At 45.6% G+C, this 19,867-nt stretch overlaps 2 protein-coding genes across 2 annotated transcripts; both read right to left on the bottom strand.

The window, feature by feature from the left end:
• Window positions 1-4,415: 4,415 nt before the first annotated feature.
• Window positions 4,416-5,354, bottom strand: LOC136653855 (olfactory receptor 4Q3-like). Its single transcript, XM_066630734.1, has one exon. It carries the CDS (start codon window positions 5,352-5,354, stop codon window positions 4,416-4,418), a length of 939 nt encoding a protein of 312 aa, XP_066486831.1.
• An 11,417-nt stretch (window positions 5,355-16,771) lies between these two features.
• Window positions 16,772-17,548, bottom strand: LOC136653854 (olfactory receptor 4Q3-like). The gene has a single exon (XM_066630733.1). It carries the CDS (start codon window positions 17,546-17,548, stop codon window positions 16,772-16,774), a length of 777 nt encoding a protein of 258 aa, XP_066486830.1.
• Window positions 17,549-19,867: the final 2,319 nt, after the last annotated feature.

Below are 19,867 nucleotides of genomic sequence, written 5' to 3'. Positions count from 1 at the left end.
ATCATTAAGAATCAATTCAACAGATTGACAAGAGAGTGTGCCCAAAGATACAAGTGATTTATTGGAGAAAAGAGTTGCTACAGGAAAGGATACAAATAAAGCGATAGATTAGGCAGGAGTTCTGGTCTAGAGGGTTGAGCCTCCATTTGCCTGAAGATAACATCCACAAGGTCACTGGTTCGAGGCCACCGGCACCGTGCGACCTTGAAGCAGCTGACAAGCTGAACTGAGCTATTCCATCTGCTCTGAGTGTGGGAGGATGGAGGCCAGAATGTGCGACCAGATCAAGAAAGAAACATCTGAATGTTGCGGTTTCTTGACAGATAGAAACCTTCTTTCAAATTGTAAAAATCCCTACGGGGATTTAATTTGCCTGCCTATGTAAACTGCCTTGCATAAAGTCTAAGGGAAATCTGAGGACCAAGAAAGGCGGTATAGAAATACCTGTATTTTTTATTATTATTATTATTATTATTATTATTATTATTATTATTATTATTATTATTATTATTATTATTAACCATATTTTGTGAAATGTACCTAACAGAGAAGTAGAAAAGCAATTGATTTTTTGGGGAAGAAGCTTTTGAGAAACTCTAAATTTTTAGCCCAGTCCTTAAACTGAGATGAGAGAAAGAAGGGTGAGTGGAAAGGAAAAGAAAGCATATTAATAAGTACCCACAGATGATATGGTTGGGGGAAGCCTTGCAGGGACCTGAACAGATTTGGAAATTCTGATTTCATGCAACATGGGGTGACCATCGGCTGGTCAGAACCCGTCACTATTTATGGGGTTTTGGAGTTGCTGCTTATGTATTGTATTGTATTGGCAACCTTCAGTCTCGAAAGACTATGGTATCGCGCTCTGAAAGGTGGTTCTGGCACAGCGTCTAGTGTGGCTGAAAAGGCCAATCCGGGAGTGACAATCCCTTCCACACCAGGAGCAAGTGCAGTCTGTCCCTGGTCTGTCTCCCTGGCTATGGGCCTTCCTTCTTTGCCTCTTAGCCTCAGACTGTTGGCAAAGTGTCTCTTCAAACTGGGAAAGGCCATGCTGCACAGCCTGCCTCCAAGCGGGCCGCTCAGAGGCCAGGGTTTCCCACTTGTTGAGGTCCATCCCTAAGGCCTTCAGATCCCTCTTGCAGATGTCCTTGTATCGCAGCTGTGGTCTACCTGTAGGGCGCTTTCCTTGCACGAGTTCTCCATAGAGGAGATCCTTTGGGATCCGGCCATCATCCATTCTCACGACATGACCAAGCCAACGCAGGCGTCTCTGTTTCAGCAGTGAATACATGCTAGGGATTCCAGCACGTTCCAGGACTGTGTTGTTTGGAACTTTGTCCTGCCAGGTGATGCCGAGGATGCGTCGGAGGCAGCGCATGTGGAAAGCGCTCAGTTTCCTCTCCTGTTGTGGGCGAAGAGTCCATGACTCGCTGCAGTACAGAAGTGTACTCAGGACGCAAGCTCTGTAGACCTGGATCTTGGTATGTTCCGTCAGCTTCTTGTTGGACCAGACTCTCTTTGTGAGTCTGGAAAACGTGGTAGCTGCTTTACCGATGCACCTGTTTAGCTCGGCATCGAGAGAATGAGTGTCGGAGATCGTTGAGCCAAGGTACACAAAGTCATGGACAACCTCCAGTTCATGCTCAGAGATTGTAATGCAGGGAGGTGAGTCCACATCCTGAACCATGACCTGTGTTTTCTTCAGGCTGATTGTCAGTCCAAAATCTTGGCAGGCCTTGCTAAAACGATCCATGAGCTGCTGGAGATCTTTGGCAGAGTGGGTAGTGACAGCTGCATCGTCGGCAAAGAGGAAGTCACGCAGACATTTCAGCTGGACTTTGGATTTTGCTCTCAGTCTGGAGAGGTTGAAGAGCTTTCCGTCTGATCTGGTCCGGAGATAGATGCCTTCTGTTGCAGTTCCAAAGGCCTGCTTCAGCAGGACAGCGAAGAAAATCCCAAACAAGGTTGGTGCAAGAACACAGCCCTGCTTCACTCCGCTTCGGATGTCAAAAGGGTCTGATGTGGAGCCATCGAAGACAACAGTGCCCTTCATGTCCTTGTGGAAGGATCTGATGATGCTGAGGAGCCTGGGTGGACATCCAATCTTGGGGAGAATCTTGAAGAGGCCGTCTCTGCTGACCAGGTCGAAAGCCTTTGTGAGATCTATGAAGGCTATAAAGAGTGGCTGTCGTTGTTCCCTGCATTTCTCCTGCAGTTGTCTAAGGGAGAATACCATATCAGTGGTGGACCTGTTGGCTCGGAATCCACACTGCGATTCTGGATAGACGCTCTCTGCAAGTACCTGGAGCCTCTTTAGTACAACTCGGGCAAACAGCTTTCCTACAACGCTAAGGAGAGAGATGCCGCGGTAGTTGTTGCAGTCACCCCTGTCACCTTTGTTCTTGTACAGCGTGATGATGTTTGCATCCCTCATGTCTTGAGGTACTCCACCTTCTCTCCAGCAGAGACAGAGGATTTCATGCAGCTCAGTGACGATGATCTCTTTGCAGCATTTTAGGACTTCAGCAGGGATGCTGTCTTTTCCAGGTGCCTTGCCAAAGGCAAGGGAGTCCAGGGCCACGTGAAGTTCTTCTAGGGTTGGTTCACTGTCAAGCTCTTCCAGCACAGGCAGGCACTCAATGTTGTTCAGTGCTTCTTCGGTGACTACATTTTCTCTGGAATATAGCTCAGAGTAGTGCTGCACCCAGCGTTCCATCTGCTGCGCCCGATCCTGGATGACCTCGCCTGTGGCAGACTTCAGAGGGGCAATTTTCTTCTGTTCAATTTTTCACATGAAAAAGGAAGGAAGACCTCGCATTGATACCAGCAAGACCCGGGATCAGAGAAAAGTGGAGGAATTTGCACAAGCGCTTGAGGAATCTCTTCCAGGCCCGGCCGACGCAAACGCATCCAACAGATGGGAACATTTCAAGAATACCATTTACAACACCGCCTTGTCCATATTCGGCAAGAAGACCAACAAGGCGGCAGACTGGTTTGAAGCCCACTCTGAGGAGTTGACACCAGTCATTGAGGAAAAGAGGAGAGCTCAAGCAGCATACAAGGTCTGTCCCAGTGAGCGCAACCTGCAGGTCCTCCGAACTGCTCGCAGCAAAGTCCAACAGACTGCCAGGAGATGTGCTAACGACTACTGGCTCCAGCTCTGTTCCGAGATACAGATAGCAGCTGACACGGGCAACATCAAGGGGATGTATGATGGTATCAAGCAGGCCCTAGGTCCAACACAGAAGAAAATTGCTGCTTATGTACAGCTCTCAAAATAAGCATGTTCACCTGGTTATTGGGGTGTAAAAGGGGTTCTGGATGTTTCTGCGCTAGTGTGTTTATGTGCAAACTGGTGTTTGGATGGATTCAGAGCAGGTGCTGATGTGCCTCTTTCTGGCACACAATCAATGGGAACACTTCGACTCAAAATGCAGGTGCGCAGGGCACATTACACAATGGGCACCTTTGAAATGCAGGCACAGCTTCAAAACAAAGAGGTGACAAGAGGATACCAGAAAGACACTGATGGAAGGTGAAAGATGCATCACACGCATATTGCAAAGGCTGCATTCAATAAACAGCTACACTGAAAGGGAGCATTCAGGGATGGCTTGAAAAATACAGACACAAGAAGGAGGTTAAATAACGGCACATATTTAATGGAGACTAGGCAGTGAATAAAAAGTTTGCATAATGGGAGTACATACTTTTCCCAGGGTGGGTGACACAAAGTGGCACCCAGAATTCAAAATGGAGTTTTTGAGGCTTGATCTGAGTTTCAGGAAAAGCAGCATCCACAGTTCATATTTTTCATCTAGATTATATGGATTCGTACCATGATAATCCATGCTGGCCATGCAGGATTGGACAAAAATTGACTTGGGTAGGCAATTTTGGCTTGAGTGGTGTTGCTGCCTCAAGGCATTTATGGTACTATGTGCAAGTACTGTGTACCAATGAAATAAAAGAATGGAATTCAGAAGAATCACCACAACGAATAGACTGGCCTGAGCCATCCTCCATTGTTTGCTCCAGTCCTGGTAGCCTGAGAAATCTTCCCTCTGAATCTGGTGGTAGCCATGATGGCCATGCCTGCATGAATCTTTCTCTATAACCATCTCTGAAACAGTAGCCCTCATCCTCCCATCACATTCCCTAAGGTATAGTGCAACCCCATAGAAATTGCAACATCCCAAAAACACAGGAGAAAGATAAGAACACAATTCAATGAAAATGTCATAATACAAACAATGTATATCAATTATTATAATAAAAAATATTTAATCCTCATCAATCTCATCTATTATAATAATATTACAAAATAGTAATACAGAATTGGTGAAACTTAGGTCTCACATGGACAACAGTGGACAAAGTTCTAGGAGCCTATGAAATGAAACTTCATACATCTACTCCCTTTGATGCAGCAGCAGGAGTTTACACTTGTGATTCAATTTCCCCATGGCTCCCTTCATCTCTTGGTTCCTCAGAGTGTAGATCAGAGGATTTAGGGCAGGGGTGACTACCATGTAGAACACAGAAGCCATTTTGTCCACCTGAGAGTGGGAGAAGGGTTTAAGGTAGACAAAAACCATGGGTCCAAAGAAGAGGCCAACCACTGTCAGGTGGGAGCTGCAGGTAGACAGAGCCTTCCTACCACCCTTCCCAAAACGGCCACAGAAGGAGGCCAAGATGATGACATATGAAACCAGTACAGCCAGACAGTTGGGTAGAGTTATTAAGCCACCACTGATCAGCATCAGTATCTCAACCACATAGATTTCTGCACATGCCAGCTTGATTACCTGTGGGATGTCACAGAAGAAATTGTCCAACACATTCGGTCCACAGAATGGTAGCTGGGCTAAGACCACTATCTGGATAGTGGAATGAATGAAGGCTCCTGTCCAGCAAAATATCAGTAGACTGAAGCAGCGTTGCCGGTCCATGATGGATGTATATCTCAGTGGGTGGCATATGGCCACACAATGGTCGTAGGCCATGAGAGTGAGGACAAACATCTCTGCACCCCCAAAGAGGTGCAGACCAAACAGCTGGACCATACAGCCACCATAAGATATGATAGAGAAACTGTTCAATAGGTCGGTCACTAATTTTGGGGCAGCCAATGAACCCAAAGACATGTCGATAAAGGACAGATTGGCAAGGAAGAAATACATGGGACTTTGAAGGAGCTTGGACTCAGACCACACGGTCACCATAATTACGAAGTTTCCCAGAAGGGCGGTGGTGTAGCAGGCCAAGACCAGGACAAAAAGAAAGAGCTGTGCAATGTGGGAACAGGAGAAGCCCAGCAAAATGAACTTTGAGATGGTGGAGCCATTCATGTTGATGGTTGGTTCTAGTGCAATTTTTAAAAAATGAAGTATGTGAGCGATATTTCAACCCAGACACAAATTTTTTTAATCATTTTATTCCTGTAATTTATAACCTGACTTTCTATATAACAGACTCTTTTACCCTCCTGGAATTATGAATAAAATCAAGGTGATTCCACTCCTCTTTCTTTAGTTCTCAACTTCTAGACCTTTTCCAGGCTCTTTCCTTATGACTATACACACACAATGGTTTTCAGGCAATATTCATTGTTGTGTGTGAGCATGTCAAGGTAGAAATACAATAAATCAGTCACTGGAAAGAGCATGAATCTTTTGAAATAATCATGTGAATAGACCAATTAATTATATCTGCATCTAGTTCCTTATGAGGACTTATTTCAGTTTTTCTGTTTGTTTTAATTTTAGAACACATTGACCCCAATCTCCAACCCATACAAGAGGTCAAGTTGGCCTAAACTTTGAATAAAAGCAGTACAATAAAAATACTGAAAACTTAAAACAATAAGCAAGAATAAAATAAACTGAGCAATAGATAACAAGTTTTTTAAAAAAGGTTTCTGGGATTTGTTTTTATTTGCATCTGCTAAACAGAAGGAGTACAGAAGGATTTTGTAGGCTATGTAATTCACTGAAGTCCCTGATTGATGGAAATGCTTCTACTGTAACTTCTGAGATTCAGTTTCTTAGGAATTTCTTAGCCCTGTGATTCTTAATGACCGTTGAGATTTTCATGATGCTGAATTCTATAAAGAGTCCTAACTCCTGTCTCTGTGCAGGAAGAATTCAGAACTGGCATACAGACAGGTAACTCTTCCTGCAGTGGCTTAGAGATGGGATTTGATCTCAGGGAAGTGTGCAGGCTTTCCATGCAGAAGGTCACAGTTCAATCTGTGGCAGCTCAGGGGGTTCTATCGGGCCAGTCGCTACAATGCTGCATGTGACATCCTGAACTCTTTGGAGGAAGGGAGGTGAAAATATTATTCATAATATGGAGCAATCCCTATACATTCATGGTGCTAATCGTGATGATGACTGGTACTACTTAAACAACCCAGTTCTATCCTTTTCCCTACTATAGCATGCAGACGCACCAAAACTGCATGCTGGACGGGAGGAGGGGGTGATCAGGAGGCTTGGGAAAGGTAAGGAAAATTCTCTTACCCCTCTCTAAGCCCCTTGAGCCAATGGGTCTCCTTGGACCTGCACAAGCTATATAGCTCTATTCCAAGAAGAGCTTGGCTTTATTCCAAGAAGACAGTGGGGTTTGTCAGGAGGCTCCAGAGGGCATAACATCTGGTGCTTGTCAGGCTGGGAGACATCCTCTTCCGTCTCCAACATATCCCCTTCCCCCTTCCAATTCATCCCAATCTGCTCAGCTCCCCACTCCATTCTCTCTGTCCTCCCTAGTTAGGGGCCAGTCCTATGCAACTTTCCAGCACTGATGCAGCTGTGCCAATGGGGCATGTGCTGCATCCTGTGATGAGGGAGGGCAATGGTGTAGCTAGAGGGGGTGCAAAGCACTAAGTTGGGCAGGGGGCCTCACCGTGGTGTGCAGGTGGCCCCTCCCCGTCCCCTTGGGAGCCATTTTGGGTAGTGGGAGCATTCCGCCTCCATTTTGCTCCCAGCACCCAGAATGGCTCGGAAGGGGAGGGGCCACGTGCACTTTGCGATGAGGCTCCCTGCAAAACCTTGTGCTTTGCATCCCCTCTAGCTACACCACTGTGGAAGGGCAGTCACAAAGACCTCCTCAAGGCAAAGGAGCATTTGTTCCCTTACCTTGGGACCATAAAGCAAGTTCCACAGCAGAAAAGCTGATTCCAGCAGACAAACCTCTTGATAGGATTGAGCGGTGATTCCCCCCCCCCCCCAGAACTGCACAGAAAACAAAGTAGTTGCAGTGTAAGTACAGGGAAGACAGTGTAATGGAAGATCAGAAGATCATCAGGTGGATGATGTGGTGCTGACAGCGATTCCCTGTTTTGACAGCTGGTTGACAGCTCTGGGAAGGGCAGGGCTGGCTCCACAGCTGTAATCAATCAAGGCCAATGGAGACCTGGTTGGACACCTGAGCTTCATTTGACCTTGATGGGACTCGAGCTAACAAGGTAGCTCACAGCTGAGCTGCATTTGGACTTAACAAGGGGCTGCAGGATAAAAGGCAGCTTCAGAAGGAGCATAGGGCTGACCAGAGCGGGACGCTGACCAGAGAGAGAACCCTGACCCAGAGGGACACCCGGACGGACTCACACTGGGAGAAGGGGACTGCCAGAACTCTGCTGGAGGACACACAGAGGAGAGGATTGCCAGGACCCTGCTGGAGGAGACACTCTTCTGGAGAAGATAGAGGAAGGGACTACTGAGACTCTGCTGGACACACACTCTGCTGCATTGGACTGCTACTGGGAAGATTGGACTGCTTTGGAGATTGAACTGTGGACTTGGACTGGAGGTGTCAAACCTTCACCCACTGAGTTAAGTGGAGTTTTGGGGAGGGAAAGCCTCTGGACAAGAGGACTTGCAGGGAGTGTCTGTAGCAATAAATTCTTGTTAATTGCTATAGATAAGGAGTTCTGTGTTCATTTCTTTGCACACCACAGCTGTTGTTTCTTGGAAAAGGAGGGTGTTAATTAGCCAAAAAGCAGGCATTAGAAGGGAGTTGGGATATTTGGATGGGACAAATTGGCGTAGTCGGCAGGATTCAAAAATTAGGATAGGACAGGCAGAATCCGCACACCCCTTAGCAGGCAGTGCTTAAGAAGCCATTGAATTGTATTCATAACAATTATCAAATCACCCTCAAATGACTTTCAAGACATGACTGTGATTGCTGACAATTCAGAACTTGAATTGTGGTTGCAACAATTCAGAACTGCAATTGCATAGCAAAAGAAACAGAGCAAGCATCAATAACACCACTTAGGTGGTGGTTATAGTGTCCAATGAAGGCACTGGACACTCTGTTCCAATCATGCAAAGCAGATCCCCTGCAGAAGCCTTCAGTGTCAATCAACCATTCCTAAGCCACCCTCCAGCTTCTCAAACTACTGTACTCACCAGCATGAGAAAGGAAGTAAAAAATATCAGGTAAGCAAAAGGAAGGAAACAGGAACAGAAGGTGTTGTGACCCAGAAGATCCTAATGAAAATAAATGTCACTGAGGCACAAAAATGAAAAATGTCCCTCCATGCAAATATGCAAATTGATATTTTCACAGACAAATATTGTTTCTCCCAAACTGACTTCAACCTCCCTTGAAAGTAAGAGGAAGACTCCTGTTGAAATCCCCTTTATAGTATCCTCCTTTGATCCACAGCCTTTTGATTCCACCCACTGTGAACAATGCCTGAGGTCCCGTCTTGGCACTGACACAGTTGTCAGCACCCTGGAGAGAGCTGCCTGCTGTTTGGTCCCACATGGGGTGATTAAAATCTAAGAAGATCTGGAACTTGTTGTATGCAATAGATATTATGCGGCCTGGGTGCTGTCAAGGGTTTTTTCCCACCGGGGGGTGTTGAGCTGAAGCCAGCAAAATCAGTAGTTTGTGTGTATAATTTTAACCCCACCATTCCTTCAAGAAATTCAGTGTCGCATACAACCTCCCTGTAAGGTGGGTTGAGGATTCAAGGATGCAAATACCCCGTAAGATACAGAGGTGTAATGGATACCAAGTTGCCTAAGGTAACCTATGGACTCCATGACTGAGCAAAGATCTCAACATCAATATTACTTCGTCAAACTGCAAGACATTAGCCTCTACACTACCCTGGCTCTCTGTTAAGATTGTCACATGGCCAGTTTTGTCTCTTTTGCAGTGTCACACATGAATGCTCAGGACTTGCAAATGAGGTATCTTGTGTTGGCACAGAAAGTTCCCTAGGGGAAACTCCAGAGCTCTCCAGGAAGAATTATCAGGCTATAGCAGGGGTGCCCAAACCCCGGCCCGGGGGCCACTTGCGGCCCTCAAGGCCTCTCAATGTGGCCCTCAGGGAGCCTCCAGTCTCCAATGAGCCTCTGGCCCTCCTAAGATTTGTTGAAGCCCACACTGGCCCAATGCAACTTCTCTCAGCGTGAGGGAGACTGTTTGCCCTCTCGTGTGAGCTGTGGGATGAGGGCTCCCTCCACTGCTTGCTGTTTCGCATCTGTGATGCAGCAGTAGCAATGAAGGAAAGGCTAGTCTTGCTTTGTGCCAGGCCTTTTATAGGCCTTGAGCTATTGCAAGACCTTCATTCATTCATATAAGTTCATCTTTAATATATTCATTTATGTAAACTTATGTAAATTTATTCATTTAAATGTAAAGTGATTCTTTTTTTGCCCCGGCCCCCGACACAGTGTCAGAGAACTGATGTGGCCCTCCTGCCAAAAACTTTGGACACCCCTGGGCTATAGCATGAATATCATGTAAGAGTATCATGAGCGACTTGGAACAAGGCTGGTTAAAAGTCAAGTTTCTCACTCCTGAGGGGAGATTGAGGATGATTTGAGTGCTTCTTTGGGGTAGGACTCTGGGGATGGGATTCACGAGAAGCAACTTTACAGGGACTGTGTTACTGTTAGGGCAGCCATTCTTGTGGGTCTGCTGAGGTCCTGGGCTAAATGTTAGCATTTTCAGGTAAGTGCCAGGGACTATTTCAGTCCATCAGCCAGCCTGGCTGCATTGCCACCCTTCTTGCTGGTGCTCCCACTCTTGCTATACAGGTCAGCTTGGTAGTAGAAATTGTTCAGCATGTTAGGTCCATAGAATGGTATATGGGCACCATCTACCCTCCGTTCTATGCTTCCCCTCTAATGTGCAGAGGTAGTAAACCAATGGTTGTGTTCTAGGTTGTGCTCTCAGTTTCCATTCATTGACAGTGACAATATCCCTGCTCAGTGGCCCACTTGAGGTGTGTATGCACCTACAATGTGTTCAGGTATCATTTGCACTGCACAAAGTTCTTGTGTCAAAATGACAGTAGGGCCCTGACATTCAGTCTGAAAGCTACTTTTCTGGATGCAGAACATTTTAAAGACTTACAGTATGGAGTCTCCACTTTCTGGGCAAGGCAATCAAGTAGATGGTGGAGTCTCAGCTTCAACCTATTAAGCATCCCTATATCAAGACAGGTTATCCATCCATCTAGCCCAGCATAGTCTACTCTTGCTTGCCAGAAATTGTGAAGCAGAGGCCTTATCCCTGTAACCTACCTGCTCATTGTTCATGGCAGGAACCAGATTTGTGAAACATCTGCTGTGCTTTCTAAAAATGGTCCCACAAGCAGTGACTTGTGCCAGGATCCTATTCCCTTTTTGAACCCTCCAATGCCCCTTTTCTTTCCTTGAACTTACACCAGCAAAATGGCTGGCATAGGTCCAAGGATAACCAGAGCTGATTAGGCAGCTATCAAGGGGTAAGTCCAAAATGCCTTTGCAGGCTGTCTGATTCCCCACCACCACCAGCAGAGAACACAGTGCAGCCTCCATTCGCAAAGCTGCATGTTATAATGTGGCAGGGGATATGCTCAGCTGCAGTGGTGTCACTAGGATTTGCACCACCCAGTGTGGAAGGCCAGTGCATCAGCCCGCACATGGACCTCTTCCCATACAATGGTGTTTTGTTTTTTTGTTGTTGGTGTTGGGCTATAGCTTTTGACAGTACTTTTTTTGTTTAAAAAAAAAGGTGCAGGAATTCACAACTTGTTAATCATTTATTTATTTGTTTATTTATAAACCTTTTTTATTGGAGAAATAAAATATTTTATGTGCTTCCCCCCTAAAGATGAACTTACTTCTGAGTAGACATGCATAGGATTGGGCTGTCAATCGCCACATCCTCTTCTCCCAGCTACTTTTTCTACACAGGGGGAAAATACTGTACAGGTGAACTTATATTGTGTAGTATGTAGTGTGGCACTACTTTGAGGAGAGGAAGCAGTGAATGGATTCTGAAAAATGGCTTCCATGAGTTCCATGTAGTAAAATTACTCTAAGCAACTGTGGGAGTAAGAACAAAAAAGGAATTTTTACATGAGTGGGGTCCTTAGGTGCACATAGAAACAGCTATGTTTGCAAACAAGCGATAAAATATGGTTTAATTCAGGTATCAGAATACTCTGTGTCTTTGGGAAGGTGCTTGGCATGCAATTGTATGTTCTCTGCTGCCTTGAGCAGCTGCTGTGCATTGCTGGACAGGAGCTGCAAATGCTGGCTGGCAGAGGGCATGCTTGTGGGGGAAGGATGAGGAGGATCTCTGGGAAGGCTGGACAGCACATTGTACACATGTAGAATCCCTTTTCACCAGCCCTTAGCATGTGAAAATGGGTGCAGGTATATATCTCTGCCAGGATTAAGAGCCCAATCCTAGGTATGTCTACTCTGAAGTAAGTCTTGTTCTAGTCAATGGAGGTTACTCCCACGAAAGTGCCTAGGATTGCAGCCTAAGAGCCCAATCTTGTCTACTCAGAAGTCCACTTTAGTGAATGGGGCTTACTGTGGATAGGATGGCAGCCTCAGGGCCCAATCCTGTGCCTGTCTACTCAGAAGTAAGTTCCAATATAGTGAATGGGGCTTCCTCCCAGGAAAGTGTGGAGAGGAGTGCAGCCTCAGACCCCTTCCTCTGCTTGTCTACTCAGAAGTCAGTCCCACTAGAGGCAGTGGGGCTTCCTCCCAGGAAGGTGTGGAGAGGACTGCAGCCTCAGAACCCCTCCTCTGCCTGTCTACTCAGGCTGCAAGGATAAGACACTTTGCCAGGAGTAAGCCCCATTGAACACAATGGAACTTGCTTCTGAGTAGACATGCATAGCTTAGGGCTCTCAGGCTGCAAGGCTATGACACTTTCCCAGGAGTAAACCCCATTGAACACAATGGAACTTACTTCTGAGTAGACATGCATAGGCTTGGGCTCTCAGGCTGCAAGGCTATGCACCCTTTCCCAGGAGCAAGCCCCATTGAGCACAATTAGACTTACTTCTGAGTAGACATGCCTAGGCTCGTGCTGCAGATTGTCATGGGTCTGCACCAGCCAGCTTCATAAGAACATAAGAACATAAGAACAGCCCCACTGGATCAGGCCATAGGCCCATCTAGTCCAGCTTCCTGTATCTCACAGCGGCCCACCAAATGCCCCAGGGAGCACACCAGATAACAAGAGACCTCATCCTGGTGCTCTCCCCTACATCTGGCATTCTGACTTAACCCATTCCTAAAATCAGGAGGTTGCGCATACACATCATGGCTTGTACCCCATAATGGATTTTTCCTCCAGAAACTCATCCAATCCCCTTTTAAAGGCGTCTAGGCTAGACGCCAGCACCACATCCTGTGGCAAGGAATTCCACAGACCGACCACGCGCTGAGTAAAGAAATATTTTCTTTTGTCTGTCCTAACCCGCCCAACACTCAATTTTAGTGGATGTCCCCTGGTTCTGGTATTATGTGAGAGTGTAAAGAGCATCTCCCTATCCACTCTGTCCATCCCCTGCATAATTTTGTATGTCTCAATCATGTCCCCCCTCAAGCATCGCTTTTCTAGGCTGAAGAGGCCCAAACGCCGTAGCCTTTCCTCATAAGGAAGGTGCCCCAGCCCCGTAATCATCTTAGTCGCTCTCTTTTGCACCTTTTCCATTTCCACTATGTCTTTTTTGAGATGCGGCGACCAGAACTGGACACAATACTCCAGGTGTGGCCTTACCATAGATTTGTACAACGGCATTATAATACTAACCGTTTTGTTCTCAATACCCTTCCTAATGATCCCAAGCATAGAATTGGCCTTCTTCACTGCCACCGCACATTGGGTCGACACTTTCATCGACCTGTCCACCACCACCCCAAGATCTCTCTCCTGATCTGTCACAGACAGTTCAGAACCCATCAGCCTATATCTAAAGTTTTGATTTTTTGCCCCAATGTGCATGACTTTACACTTACTGACATTGAAGCGCATCTGCCATTTTGCTGCCCATTCTGCCAGTCTGGAGAGATCCTTCTGGAGCTCCTCACAATCACTTCTGGTCTTTACCACTCGGAAAAGTTTGGTGTCGTCTGCAAACTTAGCCACTTCACTGCTCAACCCTGTCTCCAGGTCATTTATGAAGAGGTTGAAAAGCACCGGTCCCAGGACAGATCCTTGGGGCACACCGCTTTTCACCTCTCTCCATTGTGAAAATTGCCCATTGACACCCACTCTCTGCTTCCTGGCCTCCAACCAGTTCTCAATCCACGAGAGGACCTGTCCTCTAATTCCCTGACTGTGGAGTTTTTTCAGTAGCCTTTGGTGAGGGACCGTGTCAAACGCCTTCTGAAAGTCCAGATATATAATGTCCACGGGTTCTCCCGCATCCACATGCCTGTTGACCTTTTCAAAGAATTCTATAAGGTTGGTGAGGCAAGACTTACCCTTACAGAAGCCATGCTGACTCTCCCTCAGCAAGGCCTGTTCGTCTATGTGTTTTGAGATCCTATCTTTGATGAGGCATTCCACCATCTTACCCGGTATAGATGTTAGGCTGACCGGCCTATAGTTTCCCGGGTCCCCCCTCTTTCCCTTTTTAAAAATAGGCGTGACATTTGCTATCCTCCAATCTTCTGGCACCGTGGCCGTTTTGAGGGACAAGTTGCATACCTTAGTCAAGAGATCTGCAACTTCATTCTTCAATTCCTTAATAACCCTTGGGTGTATGCCATCAGGGCCCGGTGACTTATTGATCTTTAATTTATCAATGAGGTCTGAAACATCTTCTCTTTTAACCTCTATCTGACTTAACTCCTCGGTCAGGAGGGGCCGTTCGGGCAGCGGTATCTGCCCGAGGTCTTCTGCCGTGAAGACAGATGCAAAGAACTCATTTAATTTCTCTGCCATCTCTAAGTCTCCTTTTATCTCCCCTTTCCCTCCCTCACCATCCAGAGGGCCAACCGCTTCTCTGGCGGGTTTCCTGCTTCTAACATATTTGAAGAAGCTTTTATTATTCCCCTTAATGTTGCTGGCCATGCGTTCCTCATAGTCTCGCTTGGCCTCCCCTATCACCTTCTTACATTTCTTTTGCCACAGTTTATGTTCCTTTTTATTCTCTTCATTAGGGCAAGACTTCCATTTACGGAAGGAAGCTTCCTTGCCCTTCACAGCCTCTCTAACTTGGCTGGTTAGCCATGCGGGCACTCTCCTGGATTTAGTGGAACCCTTCTTTCTTTGCGGTATACACCTCTGCTGGGCCTCTATTACTGTTGTTTTAAGCAGCCTCCATGCACTCTGGAGAGACTGGACTCTTTTTACCCTCTCTTTCAACCTCCTTCTAACCAGCCTCCTCATTTGAGGGAAGTCCGCCCGTCGGAAGTCAAGGGTTTTTGTTAGAGCTTCCTTCCCCTCCTCTGCCAAGCCAGTACCTGGGTGTTCCTTGAGTGCCACAGCCTGTCTCCCTGGCTGGCTGTCCATCCTCCTCGGCATCGGCGCATGTCGCCCGCACCCTACACTGGCTTAGAAGCTGCGCTGGGGGCAGAGCGCAGGGGGAGGGGAGGCAGGCTGGGCTCAGGTGAGAGCTTGGAGATGGGGCAGGAGGGGGTCATTGTGCAGACAGGCAGGGGCCAGGTGCCCGCCCACCCTGCACCCCCCAGCACCCACCCAGCTAATGCCTCTGTTTTGCTCCCCCCCCTTCCTGGAATGCCTCCAAAGGGAAGGGGCCCCTGCAAAAAGGTGCCGGAACTCCGTCCCGCCACGTTCCATTAGAAAAAAGCCCTGGCTTTTGATGGAATAGAGATATTTCAACGCAGTTCATTTCATTGCATTCTGCATGAAATCACACATTGAATGATATATAACATGATGGTACTATTTGAAAATACTAAGATTTTAGAAATTTTGGACAGTAGTGGTGTCACACACACACCCCCTCGTGCTCATCACCTGGTGCAGCCTGCATCTCCTGAACCCCACCCCCCAGCGACGCCACTGCTCAGTTGTCATATGTTCTGAGCACACAAATGAAAGCATACATGTTTAAATTGTAACTGGTGTGGTGGACCATGGAGTCCATGGGAGAGGATTCATTCATTCATCAGTAGGAACACACTCTTGACCTCCTCGAAAATACTCATGTTCATAGCAGTCTGCATTCTACAGCTAGTGTATTACCTCTATCATAATTCTGCTGAGATTGTCTATATCCATACAATGAGATACAATCCAAAGCATGCTATTCATAGATGCAGTCCACTCTGATGCTGCTGAATCAGCAAGCAAAATACAGGACCTGAACATTTCAACTATTAATGATACTCTTTGATTAAGTTCAAAATTATATAATAAGGAATATCAACCATTTGAAATCATTTAGCATGACAAGCACATTCAGTAACAGGCAGTTACATATAGAAAAAAATTTGCAAGATAATATCCATAAGCATATCAGCAAGCAATTAATTAAAAAATGAAATAAAACTAAAAAAATATTTAAAATATAGTAGGTACTCGCCTATAAGGCAAGAAATTTCTGTCAATAAATCAAGTGTAAAGCCTCATCTTATCTGAGAGTCACATTGTGGCAGCCAGGAGAAGCCCAGAGGAGAGCAAGAGGCCAATGCAGAGATAATTAAAGGCAATTAGTCTCCCGGGCAACGAGGCTGCAAGCTGCAACCAAAGTTAACCTTTTCACTCCTCCTGAGAAAAAAGCAAGCAAGGGCTTGACACCACCATTTTAATCAAGCAAGCCTCCTTCTCTTTTGCAGGATCACACCTGACCCTTCTCCACCCTCATTCTATTTTGAAAATGTTTGGCAGAAGTTTGGTTTTTAAACTTTACCAGAATGTAATTGTCATTTCCATCTGAAACAAAGTCCAAAGCTACAATGCAATGAACCATTACTTGAGAAGAACACTGATGGAAAGCAATGGGTCTACTTCTGAGTAAATCAGGTTGCAACTATGTGTAGCTGAGCTTGCTTGTGCTCACTGCTTGTTGCTTGTCTCTCCACTGTGAACTGAATTGCACACTCCCAGTTATGTGTTATACGTTGTATAAGTTGAGCCTCTGGCTTGACACACTAGGCACCTTAAAGGATTAGATTAATGGTCCTACTGGTATGTTTATAGTGCACTTATTCTGATAGTGTTCAGAAAAAGGTTGTGAAGACGAGAATTAAAAAAGTTAATGAATAAAAATGTATCATATGATCTTTTACTATATTTTTATTAAATTAGAGACTATACAATTCTTAGGTAACAATTACTGATAGGTTATTTTTCAGGGTCTGGCTTTGGATAAAATAAGACAAAATTATAGTCAGACACCCACTCTAAGTTTAACCCCCCCCCCCCAACTTATACAATGGTCATAGGAAATGCCATTAGTTTTGCTCAAAATCTGCTCTCAACTTATCTGTGAGATCAGCTTGTGCTTGAGTTGCTGCAGAAAGTGCAAATAATCCATTGAAGTTTAGGGCTCACGTATACAACAATGTAATTGATAGGGAAAGGAAATCTTGCACTGAGGAAACAGGAGGTGTCTACACTTGTTTTTCAATTTCCTCATGGATTCCTTCACCTCTTGGTTTCTCAGAGTGTAGATCAGGGGATTGAAAGCAGGCGTGACTACCATGTAGAACATGGAGGCCATTTTGTCCACTTGGGAGCTGGAGGAGGTCTTCAGATACACAAAAACAATGGGCCCATAGAAGAGGCCAACCACTGTGAGGTGGGAGCCACAAGTGGACAGAGCCTTCCTACCACCCTTCCCAAAATGGCCACAGATGGTGGCCAGGATGATGACATATGAAAGCAGCAAGGTCAGAAAGCAAGGAAGAGTTACTAGGCCATCACTGACTACCATGAGTATCTTAGCAACATAGGTTTCTGAACAGGACAGCTTGATTACCTGTGGGATGTCACAGAAGAAATTATCCAACACATTCACTCCACAATATGGTAGCTGAGACATCACCACTGTCTGAAAAACGCTGTGAATAAGTGCTCCCATCCAACAAAATACGACGAGACTGAAGCAACATTGTCGGTTCATGATGGTTGTGTATCTCAGTGGGTGGCAGATGGCCACATAGCGATCATAGCCCATGACAGTGAGGAGGAACATTTCTGCACCTCCAAAGAAGTGGAGACCAAATATCTGGGCCATGCAACCGCTAAAGGAAATAGTTCCGCCACTGTTCAATAGGTCAGTTGCTAGTTTGGGGGTTGCTACAGAGCCCAATGACATATCGAGGAGGGACAGATTGACAAGAAACAAATACATGGGGCACTGAAAGAGCCTGGGCTCAGACCACACAGTTACCATGATTAGTAAGTTTCCTACAAGGATGGTGATGTAGCAGGTCAAGACCAGAGTTAAAAGGATGAACTGAGCACAGTTAGAGCAGGAGAAGTCCAGGAAGAAAAACTCTGTAATAGTAGACCCATTCATCTTGATGGCTGGTTCAAGGCACAGAAACAAATGGAACACTGTTAATCTGCAGGCCTTGCAATTGGCTTCTGCTGGACATAAGTGGAATAAGTGTGGATTTCTGGCATACACTAAGAGCCCAATCCTATCCAACAATCCAGTGATGGTGCAGCCACAATGCAGCCACAAGGTGAAGCAACAAACATTCCCTTACACTGAGTAGACCTCCATGACTGCTGCCCCACCACCACCACAGGATGCTGTGCACACCATAGTGACCCAGTTGCATCAGCAGCCAATAGTTGGATAGGACTGGGTTCTTAGCTAATACCTCCCACAGTAACTAGCATAGCAGTGACAACTGAGGACAGGCTGTAATTCAGTAGTAGAGTGCTGGTTTTGCATGAAGTTCCCAAGTTCCGCTCTACTATTGCACTTAAAAATACTGCAAGTTGCAGGGCTGGACAGTTCAGGGCTATGAAGACATCGTGATGCAGTAGCCAGAGTGTTGTACAGAGATTGGGGAGACTTGGGTTCAAACCATTACTCAGCCATGAAGATCACTGGGTGACCATGTCCAGTCAAACAGGCTGAATTCAGCTTATCTCACAGGATTGTTGTGAGGAAAAAAGGAGGAACATGCATGCTGCCTGAGCCCCTTGGAGGAAGAATGAGACATAAATGAAATATGACACATACCTCTGGTCTGATCAGGACATTTGCATATTCCACAAGGATTTGCTCTTTTTCATTACTGGAGTTCTGAAGGCAGAAAAAATATGGATTTAGGTTGTGTCCTACCTTGAAACTTCATTCCAGGGAGAGTCATCCCATGTAACCGATTTTTAATTTCAGCATAAGAGAGTTCAACTGTGCAAAAAGATTCTCTTCAATATCTGTAGCAATTGCTTGCTTTCCATACAATAATAATTTTATACTCAGAACAAGTAGATCTGTTGCTTTCTCTCATCATAAAGTACTGGAGAACTGAGTCTAAACAGAGTCTAAAAATGTGTAGGGCCCAATCCCAATCAGCCCTTGGGCCGGTGCAAATTCCTTGTGCCAACCCGGAGGAGTCGCCAAAGTGCTGCAAAGCACCTTGGTGCCACCAAGAGAAGAGGAAGGCTGGCACACATCCATCCACTGCCCTTTGGAGGCCAACAAGGGCCTTGCAGAGCTGGCGCAAGGGTAGGTTCACGCAACCATGTCAGACTAACGCAGAGGCTTGGGGACGGCTGGGCCCAGGAGGGGGCATTCCAGGGCAGGGGGAGCCATAGGCAACCCCATAGGCAACCCCAACCCTGCTCTGGATATGGGGCAAGCCAGCTGGTCTGCCTGTTCCATCAAGGGTTAGGCTTAGGCTGCTAGTGTTTTTGTTTGCTTTGGTCAAGACACATTTCATTAACATTCTTTGAATGTTTAATTTGGGGATACTCAGTTGTGAGCGGTAAATACAGAAACAAAAAAAATAGAGATAATGTATCTATTATTGATATTGCATCAGGAAATGAAAGCTTTGAATTTTCACATTGCTTTATTAACAAATTAAATTCCTTATATAAAGGCTCATAATTATATTTATACAGAATTTACACTGTGTTTTTTAATTTTATACCTATGTATCATATAGGCTTCTCTGTCGAAATTAAAATCTCATCTGAACAAACAATTTAGATTCTCTTTTACTATATATTTGAAAGGGGGGAATATTTTGCATACATTTTTTCAGCTGCCTGAATATTCCATGCAAAATACTGGAGACTTATTACTATCAATGAGTGGGTGGGAAGAAGGTGGAAATATTAGACAATGGCAAAACTAACAGCTTTTGTACATGTAAAAGCAGAGAGACAAAATGAAATGACTAACTTTAAATGGTGTCCATACTGTATATTTGGCACTCTGTTACATTCCTTTTTCAGTGTTACTATGTGGAATCGATGTTGCATTGAGCAATTTGTATATCAGAATTTTTGGAGAGATACGGCCTGATTTTAAAGTATTGTAAATATGCGCTGGTATTAACAGTAAAATTTTAAATAAATCTTTTCAGCTGCAATCCTAACCACATTTTCCTGAGAGTAAGCCCCATTGAACAAAATAGGACTTACTTCAGAGTAGACCTGGTTAGGATTG

This window comes from Tiliqua scincoides, chromosome 5 (genome assembly GCF_035046505.1).
Source record: "Tiliqua scincoides isolate rTilSci1 chromosome 5, rTilSci1.hap2, whole genome shotgun sequence".
NCBI lineage: Eukaryota > Metazoa > Chordata > Lepidosauria > Squamata > Scincidae > Tiliqua > Tiliqua scincoides.
This window is presented reverse-complemented; position numbering and strand designations above follow the sequence as displayed.